The sequence below is a fragment of the Centropristis striata genome, chromosome 11 (assembly GCF_030273125.1).
Source record: "Centropristis striata isolate RG_2023a ecotype Rhode Island chromosome 11, C.striata_1.0, whole genome shotgun sequence".
NCBI classification, from domain to species: Eukaryota; Metazoa; Chordata; class Actinopteri; order Perciformes; family Serranidae; genus Centropristis; species Centropristis striata.
In genome coordinates this window covers 2,362,446-2,377,119 of record NC_081527.1, presented here as the reverse complement: position 1 = coordinate 2,377,119, position 14,674 = coordinate 2,362,446, and the positions used below count along the sequence as shown (strand labels likewise).

Below are 14,674 nucleotides of genomic sequence, written 5' to 3'. Positions count from 1 at the left end.
CATGCAATGGCAGAAATGTGTCCACTCGTAGATTTGTTTTTCTGCCTATTTTGGGGAAGGATTCTGTAATCTTACAATTTGTGTAATCTTGAGATCTTGCATGATTTAACATCTCCAGCTGTTGATCAAGGTTGTGTGATTTGGGCAGATGTGGAGGAGGACAGTGAAGTTAAAATGGTCTATTAAGAGTGCAGTGAACACATACAAATGTCTGTTTCAGCAAGTTAAGCACCATGAAACTCGAGGCCAATTTCACCCAGATGATTTAAAGTCAAGCTTAGTGATGTAAAAATATACATTTTTCAGCTCTAACTTCCTCCAGTAAAAGGGGATTCCCTGCAGGGATCAGCAGCACATTAAGGGAAAGCATCACTTCGACAAACTACAACGTTCTCTCCTCCATCTAAAATTAGTTCTCAATTCAGACAAAACCAAATACATGACATTTTTAAGCGCCAGACATATTACTGCAGAAGATGTCTCCATATTACCACTATAACAGGTCACAGCATTGAAAAGGTTCCACAATACAAATACCTGGGTGTCTGCTTAGATCAAAAACTCACATTTAAATTTCATATTGACATACTTACAAGTAAATTAGAACAAAAAATTGGATACTTATACAGAAACAAAATTTCTATCGCTCTAGTGATTAATGCTCAAGGTTCCCTGGACAAATACTGAATTTGGAAATAACTGCTATCAGTTTTTCTGCTGCATCGACCTGGAACATCTGACAACATTCACTCAAATTCAACACAATTATAACTCTGGGCCAGTTTAAAACTATGATAACCAATAACTCTGCCTTTCACTGTAACTGTTTTTAATGTTTTTGCATGTGTTTTTGTCTGTGCTGTTTTGTGTTTTCTCTGTACTCTGGACATCATTGTTAATGAGGGGTTGCCCTCAATGATTCCTCAAGAAAATAAATAAAGGATAAATGAAAATGAAACATCACTCTGTCTTCTCGTCTGTGCAGAAACGCTCACAGTGACTCACCGCTCTTGGTGTCCTTTCCGTCCAGTAAGGGTCGGTAGTCGCTCTTGGAGACGCTCTCTCCCACCTTGTCATCGTAGCTCTCTTTCTCCAGAGAGGCCACAAAGTCTCTCTTCAGCAGGGCCTCGGCAGGGGCCCCGCCCGGGACCCCACCTCCACCCAGAGCATCTCGCAGGCTCAGGTCCATAGTCCTGTTGCTGGGGAGAAAAAGGAGAAGGTGTGACGATCCACTCCACAGGTTGGTTTGACAATAACGTTTCCTGTGAGTCATACAGAAACCTTCAACGTCTTCCTTCCAGAGACCCTCCCAGCTATTATTTCTATTAGACAGACCACTTCACACCTTTTACAAGCCTGTTGAGTCAGCTGAGTAATGGCGTGACAGCCTAGTTCACACAATTTATAGACGATAGACCAAGAACAGAAACAAAGAGAGAAACTGACGTATCCTGAATACAAACCTCAACAGGATATGAGCTGCAATCTCAAACTGTGTGCATGTGAAATCACTCATTGTTGAACGAATCATGCTCCTTCCTGATTGGTTCTTCTAATTTTGGCTCCTAACTGTTTTATACAGTGCCTAGCATGATGTAAGCAAAACAAAAATGGAGTTCATGTTATAAATAATTGTATTGCCTATACGGTCAATTTACGCTTGGTTTTTATGTGTTATCGTGTAACTTTAACACATTGCTGAAGTTATTTGTCTCTTCTTACGTAAATATATGTTAACAAATTTTCTTTCGTCTCTACTTCTGCTTCCACTGTTCTACTTTCTCTACCCACTTTTAATTCAGATTAGTGGGACATGTATGCTTGTATATTAACTTCATGACGTAGTAACTGGGTGTATCACATGATGGCCATTATCAGTTGTTATCTGTCTCATAGATATGGGGTCTGCTACACCTACTAGTACTTCAACAAGTTATTTACCCATTAATTGTTCTGCTATTTTAACATTTACTGTTAGGCGGCAACCTTGAGTGGCCTTAGTAGATTAGACACCGGAAAACACATCCAGTGGGACTTGTGAAATGAAAAAAAATCACTTTATAAGTCATTTTTATATCCGTTAGAGTCCAGATGTTCAGTAATGTAAGGTTATGAAATCTACGCCATGATCTTTTTTTGTAAACCTAACCATGTAGTTTTATGTTCTGAACCTAACAATGTATTTTTGCCAGCTTATAAGTAATTTTTCAGGTATTTAATGCAAATCATGATCTTTTTTCCTGAACCTAACCACACAGTGTGTTGCTCCTGAAGAAAACAAAGCACTTTCACCAGTTTACGAGGAATTTTTCAGTTTTTTTGTTCCAAACCCACATAGATTTTGTTCCTAAACATAACCACATAGTTTTTGTTCCTAAACTTAACCACATCGTTTTTGTTCCTAAACTTAACCACATAGTTTTTGTTCCTAAACTTAACCACATAGTTTTTGTTCCTAAACAAAACAAAAATATTTTTTATTCCTAAATATAACCACATAGATTCAGCATCTAAAAATTAAAAGTAAGTAAAACCAAATGAAACCCCTTCTATTCCATATTATATGTATATGATATATGATATGGGTCTGATAACAACTGATATCAACCATTTTATGGGATTATTATATTTAAAATGGATGCAAGATTTAATATTTAACGTCAAAACAGTGTCTAAACAATAATAACATTTGAAAATATATGAATGTAGACACATTTTTGGAAGGCAAGTTGGTTATTGATCAAATTTTGTCACCTGTACACTCGTTTTGTGTGAGCAAAAGAAAACAAACTGACTATCTTTATATTCTACTTTCATTACTTATGATACTAATTTATTAATGAAAGACATTAAGAGGGTGGAATATTTTATTTTCTCTGCTGTCTTGGCATTCCTCCTGATATCACAGCAGCTGTTTAATATCATTGAGCTGCTTCTCCTGATGCACTGGTCAATAAAGGTGAAAACACAACGGCCTCTAAATAAGTAATGAAATGAAGCTAACATTAATCCATCAAGTATCTAGAGTTCCAGCATAAACGTCCATGAACCTCTTAATAGAAATAAATTACTTTTTATTCCCAAAACCAGACATGTAGTTTTAGCTGGTTTTGCTGATCTAGGAGCAGACTGTGATGGAGAGTTGGTTCTGGCCAACAGACCGGTAATGGATCCTCATGCATTGACTCGCCGCTGCCCGCAATATCAGGCGTCAAGATGCCACCAGTGAGTGGACTGACACTGGAAACAATGGGCACCAGTGTTTGGATGTGAGTCATACGCTGCATGTGTGCTGCCAGTAAGATTGTTTCTGCTAATGAAGCCAGACAGAAATAAAAAAGACAGTCTTATTGCATGAAAGAACAATAATTTGCAAAAATCCAACCAAACTTTTAACCTCCTAAGACCCAAGCTTTCGTTTGGTATGTATTGTTAGTTTCTCCTAGATATTTTGGATTTGTAGGACCTGATAAGTACAAAAACCAAGCATTGTCTTTGAACAGGAAGTAGTTTTTGAAAAAAAGGTTAATTTTACTATGTAACACAATTAATTCACCAGTGTATAAAACTTTTTATTTCCTTACATTTACACCCTCTCTTTGAACAATAGTAAGTCTATTCATTCTCAATATCAAACTACAAACATTATTAAGCACAAGTAAGCAAGTTTTAAGCATAAAATCTGATCAGCTTTTGTACCTGGTCCACGTTTGTCTTTTGATTGACTTGCAACCATCTGATTTGTACACTGATCAATGTATTGTGCTTTTTCTAGAGTATGTACTACTGAGGACAACATGTTATAGTTAAGCAGAATTAAGTATAAGGTCCAGAAAACCTAAAATGAAATGTCCACATGTGAGGACGCAGGGTCACAGGAGGTTAAACATAGTCCGATGAACCCCCTTTTATCATGTCTGCCCCATAGGAATGATTGTAGTTCTTAGAACGCTGTTTTGAGGGACTTTTTAGCTCCTAAACAAAAAGAACTGATCATCAGCACCTCCAGCACCCACAGCTCAGCACACAACCTCACCCATAACCCCACTGTGATTAAAGGTGAATCCGTGGATATCGTGGAGTCCATCAAATACCTCGGACTCACATAAACGCTGCCAACAAAGACTCTCTGCCATCCGCAAACTCAAAGCCCTCTCTGTTGCCCCCCAACTCCTGTTATTACTTTACAAAAGCATCGTTCAACCCGTCATCCTCTACTGTTCAACCTGCTTCTTTAACATGTTAACCACCTCAAACAGGAACACACTAGCACGCATTACACATCACAAAATCATTGAGCTCCCTACCCCCAACCTCTCTGACCTAACATCCCCTCCCCTCTGCAGCTGGGAGAGACTGCTGCAGGAGGACTGTGCAGCTTTCCACTCGTTCTTACTCTTCTTAATGAGCCGCGGGGGTCAACGAGTCTCCAAAAGTCTCCAATAACACCAGAAAAAGTTGCTGGACTTGTCGCTGTCGTAGGAAATCTTTAAAGAAAAACACTTGACGACCAGAATTCGAATGACAGCCTTGTGCGGGATTTAATTGGCAGATAGTAAAAACAGATGACAACACATCAAGGTTCAGAACAACTCTGAGGGACAACGCCTCTGACCAGCTAATTTCACTTCAGTTCGTGCGTCATTGTTTCTTTGTAACTAAGGTTTTAATGTCCTGTACTTTCCTGTTATGACAATAATTTGATATGCGAGTACACTTGGGAGATTATGTTCTTATTCTAATGTTATCGTATCAACCAGAGCATCCGCTCAGGATGCACTATGCTGTCTTTCGTCCAAGAAGTTTTCCTTTCCCATGATCTGATATTTCACCTGTGTACTTAGGTTACATTTCAATGTGGATCCATCTATGGATTTATCCTACATCGCCAGTTGCTTTTTTGGAAAAATAGTCACTAAGGGGGTCTGAAAAGTCGCTAAATATAGCAACAGAGTTGCTAAGTTGGCAACACTGCTTCTCTGGCTTTTACAAACGTTGCGTGTTGTTGTGGCGTCGAGTACTACGTCACATACTGCTTAGCGTTCTATCCAATCAGCAACCAGGCTGTTTTCAGGGAGAAAAACGGCCCCGCCCCCTGGTGGTTGGAGGACTAGTGGTGTAGAAAGTGTTGATTGGAGAGACACATTTTAAAATGGAAATATCACCGACGATCAGGTTCATTTAATCATGGCGGCCAAAATCGTGATTGCGATTAAAATTTGATAAATTGTGCAGCCCTACTGTGTAGTATAGGCCCAAACACAGTCAAATTAATTTTGTTAATATAAATATTTTAAATGTATTAAGCTCAATGGTAAAGTTGGAGCATTGGTTGGATACACCTGCAGTTGGATATTGTAATAGTCGTCCCAACACTTAGACAGCATGACCCCTGAACAAACTCCTCTGTCTCTCTGTCCTTTGTTTCTGTTTGTCCCTCCGTCCACCCTCCCAGCAAACAAGCTGTCATTGTCTTACAACTGTCACACACACACACACACACACACACACACACTGTGGCCAGTAGCCAGTATGAGGACATACAGTAGAGTGTTAGCAGCCTTGAGTGGAACTGTAGGCCATTGTTTCAGGGAGAGGACACAGTACAGTGAACACCTAACACAACACACACACACACACACACACACACACACACACACAGCCTTGTCTATAGCACATCGTTGGGACACAAGACTAGAACATGCAACGTGATAACCACCCTTTCTGAAGGTTCTACAGCCCTGAAATAAATCAGGTAACATACTGGCGCGCACACACACACACACACACACACACACAAAATCAAGTCTTAACCCTCAAACAGGCCTTTAAAGAAAATACGTCCTCAGTTTGCTGGTTAAAGCCATGGTCCTCACTATGTAGGACGGACGAGAAGACACAAACATGCATCCTTGTACTTCTATCTTTTTAAGAACACATCATTAATGTAATGAATTTGTAGCCCCTAAACCTAAACCTGAAACTGAAACCAAGTCCAAACCTTCAAACATTTTTATGGCCTTTGAAGAAGTGAGGTCCACCTGAAATGTCCTCACTTCACAAAAATATCCTCACTCAGTTAGTTAAGAACTAATTCTGGTCCTCACTATGATTGGAGTACAAGTACACACACACACTCACACAGAGACAGACAGACAGACACACATCCACACACACACACACACACACACACACTTTTGGTTTCTACCTCTTCAACAGTCTTCTCTGTTTTCACTCATTTCCATGCATGTGTTTATTTCTTTCACTGTAAAAAAATGTTTGTAGAAATTACAGTAAAAAACTGTCAAATTACATCAGAAATAGGGCGTAAAATATTTTTACGCATTTTTTTTCACATTTTCATGTAAAAATAATGGAGAAATACCATGATGTGTGAATGAATGACACAATTACCCTAAAATAACGGGATTATTCAGTCTAAATACAGTTTTTGCTGATATTTGCATTTAAATTTACAGTAGAAAACCCACTCACTGTATTTTTTAGTTTACCCTAAATTAAACAGATTATTTTGACAGTGTTTTTATTGCTTCTAATGCTTCTCTAAAACACACATCTACCTATAAACTGTGGTTACCTAACGACACACATTTTGTCTTATAATCACACAGCACTCTCTCTCACATTGCACTCAATAATTCCATCACTTCAGTACAAAACGAACCAATCCCAAACAGAGGCTTCCCATCCTCTATTATAGCCTCTTAGCGCATTATTCTGCAATATTTATCGCTCCATTGGAGAGGTTTCATAAGCCACAGTATTCAGTGGCCTGGAGCTGCTGGGCTTTGTCCTCCCTCACCCGCTCTGCCTCTCATTACTCCCAATAGCAGATTTCTGTTTTAATTATTAATGTAATGAATATGATAGACAAGGACATTCAGTTTGTATCTGATGCTATAACTCTGTATCACCTTTAGATTAATGGGATACATGAAAGAATGTTCCTCAGCAAAACTCCTGTCACTGCCCGATCCGATCTGGGAACCAAATATGTGTCACACCACGGTGAGGTGGTGTTTTATTTTGTGTTCTGGTCTTGTTAGTTCCTGTTTTCTTTTGAAATAGGAACTCTAGTTTCAGGTCACTTGCCCTTCCCCGTGTGTCATCTGTCTGATTGTCTCCCCTAATCACAGTCTGTGTTTACCTGGTGCTCCCTTCCCTCCATGTGTTCCAATAGTCTGTTCACCTGGTGCTCCCTTCCCTCCATGTGTTCCAATAGTCTGTGTTCACCTGGTGCTCCCTTCCCTCCATGTGTTCCAATAGTCTGTGTTCACCTGGTGCTCCCTTCCCTCCATGTGTTCCAATAGTCTGTGTTCACCTGGTGCTTTTAAGTTGCATCTGAGTCCTGACAATATGTTCTGTTTACATTAATAAATTATCATAAATATAAATTAAAGTTTTAGTAATTGAATGAACGAGATACTTTCATATCCTTTTAATTACTTTATTTAAGCAATGCAAGCATTTTAAAGTTCTGTAAATGGATAACAGCATTCCCCTCAAAATTTGGTTTTATATATTTTTATTTTATTTCAGGGTGCAACATTTGGTGGACGTTCTCGATAAGAATATATAAATATTCAAAACTAGTTGCCAATGATGTAATTGATGATAATTAGTCATTTACACCTTTGTTTTTAATCAGGGTCTCTGCAGGTTTCAACAAGTCAAATTTAAGACTTGTTTGTACTTTTTAAAGACCATAATAAATACAATTTAAGACCCAGTTCACATTCATACTGACAAAAAAGTATAAAAAGACATGAAGGAAAATCAGAGGCAAGGAATTACTTGCAAAGCATATGAATTTATTCACAGCTCAAATTCTGACCGTTATGTTTTAGCATCCTCAAAAATCCAAACATTTACAAGAGAGACTAAACTTTATGGATTTGTTTTTAAAAAAAGGAACGTTAATACATTTTTAAGCCCTTCAAAGCCGTATTTAAGACATGTCATGAAATTTTAAGAGAATTCTAGACATTTAAATTCATTGTTCATTATTGGATTTTAGACATTTTAAGAATTATTACATTGTAAAAGCTAAACCATGACAGTAAAAGACCATAAAATTATAAATGGGTTAATTCAGTTGCACCGTGAATGTATAAAAAATGTCTTTAAAAAAATACATTACTCTACTGTAAAATAGAAAGGCAATGTGTTTGCAACAAAATATACTGTAATATATACACAAACATCACTGTAATTTGCATTTATTTTTGGTAAAAAGTACTTTTTCTCACTGTTAAACGTAATAAACACCATATCTCTAACAGAAATATACTGTAATATTTAAAGGTAAAATCTTTAATTTATGCAGCATTTATATAAAGTATTTTCTTGTCAATTATATGGCAGAACAGCGTTTCTTTTGATGGAAAAACTTTTTATTTTTTACTATACAATATGGAATAAAATGACAATCTTAAACGTGAAATCAACAGCGCTAATATAATTTTACCGTAATATTAGATAAAAGTTGCACCGTATTTATAATGGTAAACTGTGTTCTGTTCTTTGGGTTTTAAATGAAAGATGAAATTCTATAATGATGCGATTATTGATGCAACACACAAAGAAACAGCAAGTTTGGTCAACTCAACTCAATATATGAATGTTAAACAGAAGAATTATGATGCAACTGATGGGAAGTAAAAAGAGGGGGGGGGGGGGTAACATGAGACGAACGATGATGATGATGATGATGATGATGATGATGATGAGGGGTTGTTGGGTGAGACAGCTGTTGCACTCTGGGGGATTAAAACTCTCTGCACCCACAATCCTTTGCACCGGCGTCCACCACCTCTCTGAGCCTTCTGCTACATAATCACCTGATCCTCCAAAACACTGGCAGCTAGCACGCAACATACACACACACACACACACACAAACACACACACACACACACACACACACACAAACACAAACACAAACACGCAACAGCCAAAGACTGAGATACAAAACTGTACCATAAAGATCTATGAGAGATTTGCTGGATGATATTTTTTGTGTTGATGCTCCATCATCCAGATGTTTTGTGATTTTTATTGTCCAAAGCTGACTGAATGTACAACAGCCAGGGCCTTGTGTGTCAACGTACAAAAACAGTTTTTCCCGCATACGCCCCATGTATGAAAAGTGAACTTGCCGTGAGAATGTGCGGTGCCACCGCAAACTTTTGTTTGGTGGAAACTACTGTCTTTTATGCTCTACTTAAAGCGTGTTTCATATCTAAACTCAAACTACACACAACTGGCTTTGTGTTTACAGTTTATAGCTCTGGGACAATGACGGAAAAATGCCGTTTTCTTATTTCTGAGCTCTGTCACTAGCCTCGCGATAACTGCCACCCGCAGTAGCTACTACAGGTGCTGTAGGTGGCAGCTGTCGCGAGGTTAGTGAGTGACGTCAGTTGAGTGAGCATGAAATAACACGGGACATTTTTGACTCATGTTGTGCATCAAAGGGTTAAACACATAGAGCAGGGGTCTCAAACTCAAATTACCTGGGGGCCGCTGGAGGCAGTATCAAAATAACCAAAAAAAGACACAAAATGACAGAAAAAAACTAAATTACCTAAAAAAGACACAATGACGAAAAAAGACACAGAATGACCCAAAAAAAGACACAAAATTATTTAAAAACAACACAAAATTACCAAAAAGACATACAATTACCAAAAAATACACAAAATTACTAAAAAAAAAGACAAAATTATTTAAAAAAGACCCAATTTCCAAAAACAGACACAAAATGACCAAAAAAGTAATTAAAGGGACCTTCCACACACAACACAGTAAAGTGCCATTCATATGAAACTCACATTAAACCTTCATATCAAGGTGGGGGCCACAAAATATCGTAACAACAACCACAATTGGCCCGCGGGCCGTAGGTTTGAGACCCATGACATAGACTTTCTGCATCAGTTTGATGCACTGTAAGCTTCTTCATGATCCAGACGACAACGACTGCTTGTGAACAGCTGATTTAACCTAAATGAGACAACCTTTATGTTACTGAGTCACTGGTGATACAAACCAAAATCAAATCAAATATAGACTAAGTCTCTTCCTCTTGATGACATTTATTTTTGGATGCATGAGCACAAACGCACCCTGTTATTCTCTCCAACCCACCCTCCCACCCTCCCTCTCTCCTTCTCTCTCTCTCTCTCTCTCTTTCTCTCTATCTATCTGTCTATCTTTCTTTTCAACTGTGTGTGAACCCTCCATTCGGCTGGACAACAGAACTGAGAGCTGCAGCGTTGGCCGCTCGCTGTCCTTCACTGATTTCAGAGCTGCTGAGAAAAACTGAAAGTGCTGTGATGTGCTTCACTGTCCGTCAGCCTCGAGGCTGAATGAACATGAATTTATCATGAGTATACTGAGCCGGAAGACGCCACTGCTACAAAATACAGTCCTAACACTATTTTTGACTAAAGACATAAACTTATTTTTCATATTAACATGAGCAGTGGTGGAATGTAACTCAAGTTCTGAACTTAAGTTGGTCTTGTCTTGGTCATGTCTTGTTCTTGATACACCCTGGTCTTGGTCTTGTCTTGGTCTTGTTTTGGTCTTGTTTTGATCTTGTCTTGGTCTTGATACACCGTGGTCTTGTCTTGGTCTTGTCTTGGTCTTGATACACCGTGGTCTTGTCTTGGTCTTGGTCTTGTCTTGGTCTTGATTAATTAAGTACAATTTTGAGGTACTTGTACTTTACTTGAGTATTTCCATTTTATGTAACCCTAGAATTCTACTCCACTACATTTAGAGGCAAATATTGTACTTTTTACCAGTGTTGTGGTACTCGAGATTGGTCTCGAGACCACTTTCTGAAGGTCTCTGTCTCGTCTCAGAATCAACTGCATTTTTACTCGGTCTTGTCTCGGTCTCAGACAAAGCGGACTCTGGATTTTATTTCAAGACCGGTCAAGACCACAACTGTGCATTTTTGGATCTACTTGTTAATATCATTACTGTGATTTTGCGTAAATCGTATTGGTTCGAGTTCAACAATAACATGACTCATATATCCTTTGAAATTGTTGCCACTGTTAACGGCTGTCACCCTCTAAAGGTCCTGTGATGACAGGAGAAGATGTCAGACAACTCGTCTGGAATAAAATCTGGTTCCCTGAACCACAAAGATTTTTTGTGCACAACAACAAAAAAAGGAAAACACAGCAACTTGTAAATTCTGCAAAGCAACGCTAACAGAGACGGCTTGGACTGGTCTTGACTCGGTCTCGCTCTGCCGTGGTCTTGGTCTTGTCTTGTTCTTGATACACTGTGGTCTTGGTATTGACTTAGTTTCAGTTGAGGTGGTCTTGACTACAACATTGCTTTCTACTTCACTACATTTAGCTGACAGCAGTCTTGGTCTTGGTCTTGTCTTGGTCTTGTCTTGGTCTTGATAAACCGTGGTCTTGGTCTTGTCTTGGTCTTGTCTTGGTCTTGGTCTTGGTCTTGATAACCGTGGTCTTGGTCTTGTCTTGGTCTTGATAAACCGTGGTCTTGGTCTTGTCTTGGTCTTGATAAACTGTGGTCTTGGTCTTGTCTTGGTCTTGTCTTGGTCTTGATACACCATGGTCTTGGTCTTGTCTTGGTCTTAGTTTAGGTGGTCTTGATTACAACACTGCTTTCTACTCCACTACATTTATTTGACAGCTTTAGTTACTTTTCAGGTCGAGATTTAACATAAAAACATGATAAATTTTAAAGTGAGTATAACAGTAATAAAGTAGTATAAATGAGTGATATCTTCTAAAATCCTGTTTACATAAATGCTTCAATACAAATAACTTAATAATATATGTAGAATATAAATGAAAAATCTGAGTTGGTCCATTCTGCATTATGAGTACTTTTACTTTTGATACTTAAAGTACATTTTGATGCTGATACTTTTGTACTTTTATTTCAGCAATTTTTGGAATGCAGGACTTTTTCTGCAGTGGAGTAATTTCATAGTGCGGTATTAGTACTTTTACTGCAGTAAAGGATCTGAATACTTCTTCCACCACTGATCATGAGTTGGGAAAACTGGTTAGGAATCTCCTTTTATGTTGTGGCAATAATGTTTTCATAACCAACCGGAGATTTCTGTTTTGATTCCTTTATTAATTTCCAGGAGGGAGCAGCTCCCCGGGGCCAACCAGCTCTCCAATCACTGATGTTACATCACTGGCACAGACTTACATATTGTACTGTGACTCATTACTGAGCTCAGCTGACCTGTGGCTCAGCTGGAAAGCCAACTCGTATCAACCGTAGAGCAAAAACAGGCTGAAATGAGTTTGCAGGACATGGTGGATGTCTCAAAAAAAACCTGTAAAAGGTGAATCCAACTTAATGTTAACTACCTGCCTATCATGTGACTTCCACAGATAATGGAGAAACCCATTACTGGAAAAAAAATCAAAGATCTGTCACATTTGATGGCATTTTATTTAGAATTAACCGTAAATTCTAGAATAGAGGAGCAAAACTTGCAGCAGGCCTGAACACAATCTAACAAGAAAATTACAGCTACCAAAAACCTATTTTTATTGCTGAAATAGTGAAACTGACACAGCAGTATCACTTTAAAAGTTCAAGAAGGTCTTAAAGGTGAGAGTGTGTGCTGGTGTATAACTTCACAATATAATGTTGAAACACGACAACACCACATGTAGAAAATGACCCGTTCACCTCTAAAACCAGCTGCACTGCATCTTTACAGACGGACTGCTGAGCTGCTCTATAAGAACTGCTGATTCTGGACATGTATTAGATAAACTATATAATTTGTGCACACTGGAATATGCAAAGATGGATGAAAAACAAAAGGGAATCTATCGAGAGGTGTGGATGCTTGGTTTGGATGATAATAGCTTCCATATACAGCTTGAATAACTGGCTTCCATCAGCCAAGTTGCTGTTCACATATCTGTCCAGACTAGAGATGTTCTGATACCATTTTTTCCGTCCCGATACCGATTCCGATACCGATACTTGTGCTGTGGGTATCGGCCGAAACCGAGAACCGATCCGATACCAGTATGTTATAAAAAAAAATATCATCCTACACCTGCATGACTGTGATATGATTATCATTGTGGTAAGGCCTGGCTCAGGTTAAAACATTTGTAATAAAAAAAAAAAGAATAAATACAGCAGATTCAAGCCATTTATTTTTACATTATTTTTAAATAAAATAGTATACAAAACAGTAGTGAAAACAGCAACTTAAATACATAAATCTGGGGAACATTTTTGCCCTAAAAACCTAAATTTGGTGCCTCTTGCACATTCTAATGCCACTATTCCATCTTAATCATTGCATATTTTAGAGAATTATTGTAAAGGAGAATAAGGGTTCTTCTGTGTTTTATTTAAGGCGTCTTAATTTGACAGAGAACACATCCATGTGCTCTTCACTGGTTCTAAAGCTTGTTTTGCAGTCAAGTGTCATTTTTTATACTTTCTAAATTGTTGATTGATATTTACACGCCACACCATCCATGGGGACAAATAACTCTTTACCCCCGCTGCTGAAAAAGTCCTAGAGGAAACACTGATGACTCTTGGTGCTCTGTCTCTATTGCCAATTATAACCACTCATTTCAAGTACAAGTAAATATTCTGACTGAAGAGGTAATTACAGCTGCTCATCTTAAAGTTGCTCTCATTAATATTTGCTGGATCCAATGACAATTAGCTCCTTACTTGTTTTGGTTCATTCTCATCAAGGTTTTTATAATTGACAAAAACTAACAAAATAACGAAAACTAGAATTGAAAAACATTTTCGTTAACTGAAATTAAAATAAAAACGAGAGTTTAAAAAAAAAAAAAGATAACTAACTGAAACTGTACGGTTACAAAACTAACTAAAATTATAGTGAAAATGTCTTTCGTTTTCGTCTTTGTCAACATTTTTCATGCATCATCCAGAGTTTCTATTAGAAAGAGGATTCTGTTAGTGAACATGCAGGAACACATGGTGAATATGTTTAGTGAGACTGGTATATCTACACTCAACCAAAATACAAAACACCCAGAACTGTAAGAGTTAATAACCTTATTGGGGCTGAGATGGATAAACTAAAGGAAATAAAGACAAAATTGACTATGACCTCTTTGAATCTGGCACCCAACACATAGCCCATTACAAAAAACTAAAACTAACAAAAACTAAACTAAAACTAGCAAACTCACTCTAAAAACCAATTAAAACTGACTGAATTTGAAAACAAAAATTCACAACGAAATTAAAACTAAACCAAATGAAAAAAACAAAACTATTATAACCTTGATTCTCACAACTCTCATAAGGTCCATTCCATTTTCAGTGAAAATAGGTGTAAGAAGCCCTCTATATAGATCCGGTATTCAGTACAATAAAATACAATAAAATACAATAGAATAAGATACTGAGGTAGCATAAATAAAAACAACAATATGCTTCCTGCTCAGCACCAAACAACATGCAGACACAGTCAGACAGAAACAGAGCTAAAAGGAAATACTGCACTAGAACTGCTTGTCAGACCCCTCATGACATCTGGCTTTTCATCTGTGTCCAGTAATGACTGATCAAATCTAGTTTAACAGCTCCACTTTATCTGATTTATGACTTTCCTTGTCATTAATGTGCAA

General features: G+C 37.9%; 1 protein-coding gene across 1 annotated transcript in view; it reads right to left on the bottom strand.

The window, feature by feature from the left end:
- The window catches only part of map4l (microtubule associated protein 4 like), a 153,890-nt gene that overhangs the window by 117,780 nt on the left and 21,436 nt on the right, over positions 1–14,674 (bottom strand). Inside the window, exon 2 of the mRNA XM_059344977.1 lies at positions 1,006–1,199. Within this exon, the coding sequence (XP_059200960.1) occupies positions 1,006–1,189 (184 nt within the window). The 5' untranslated portion in view covers positions 1,190–1,199. The remainder of the gene's footprint in view (positions 1–1,005; positions 1,200–14,674) is intronic.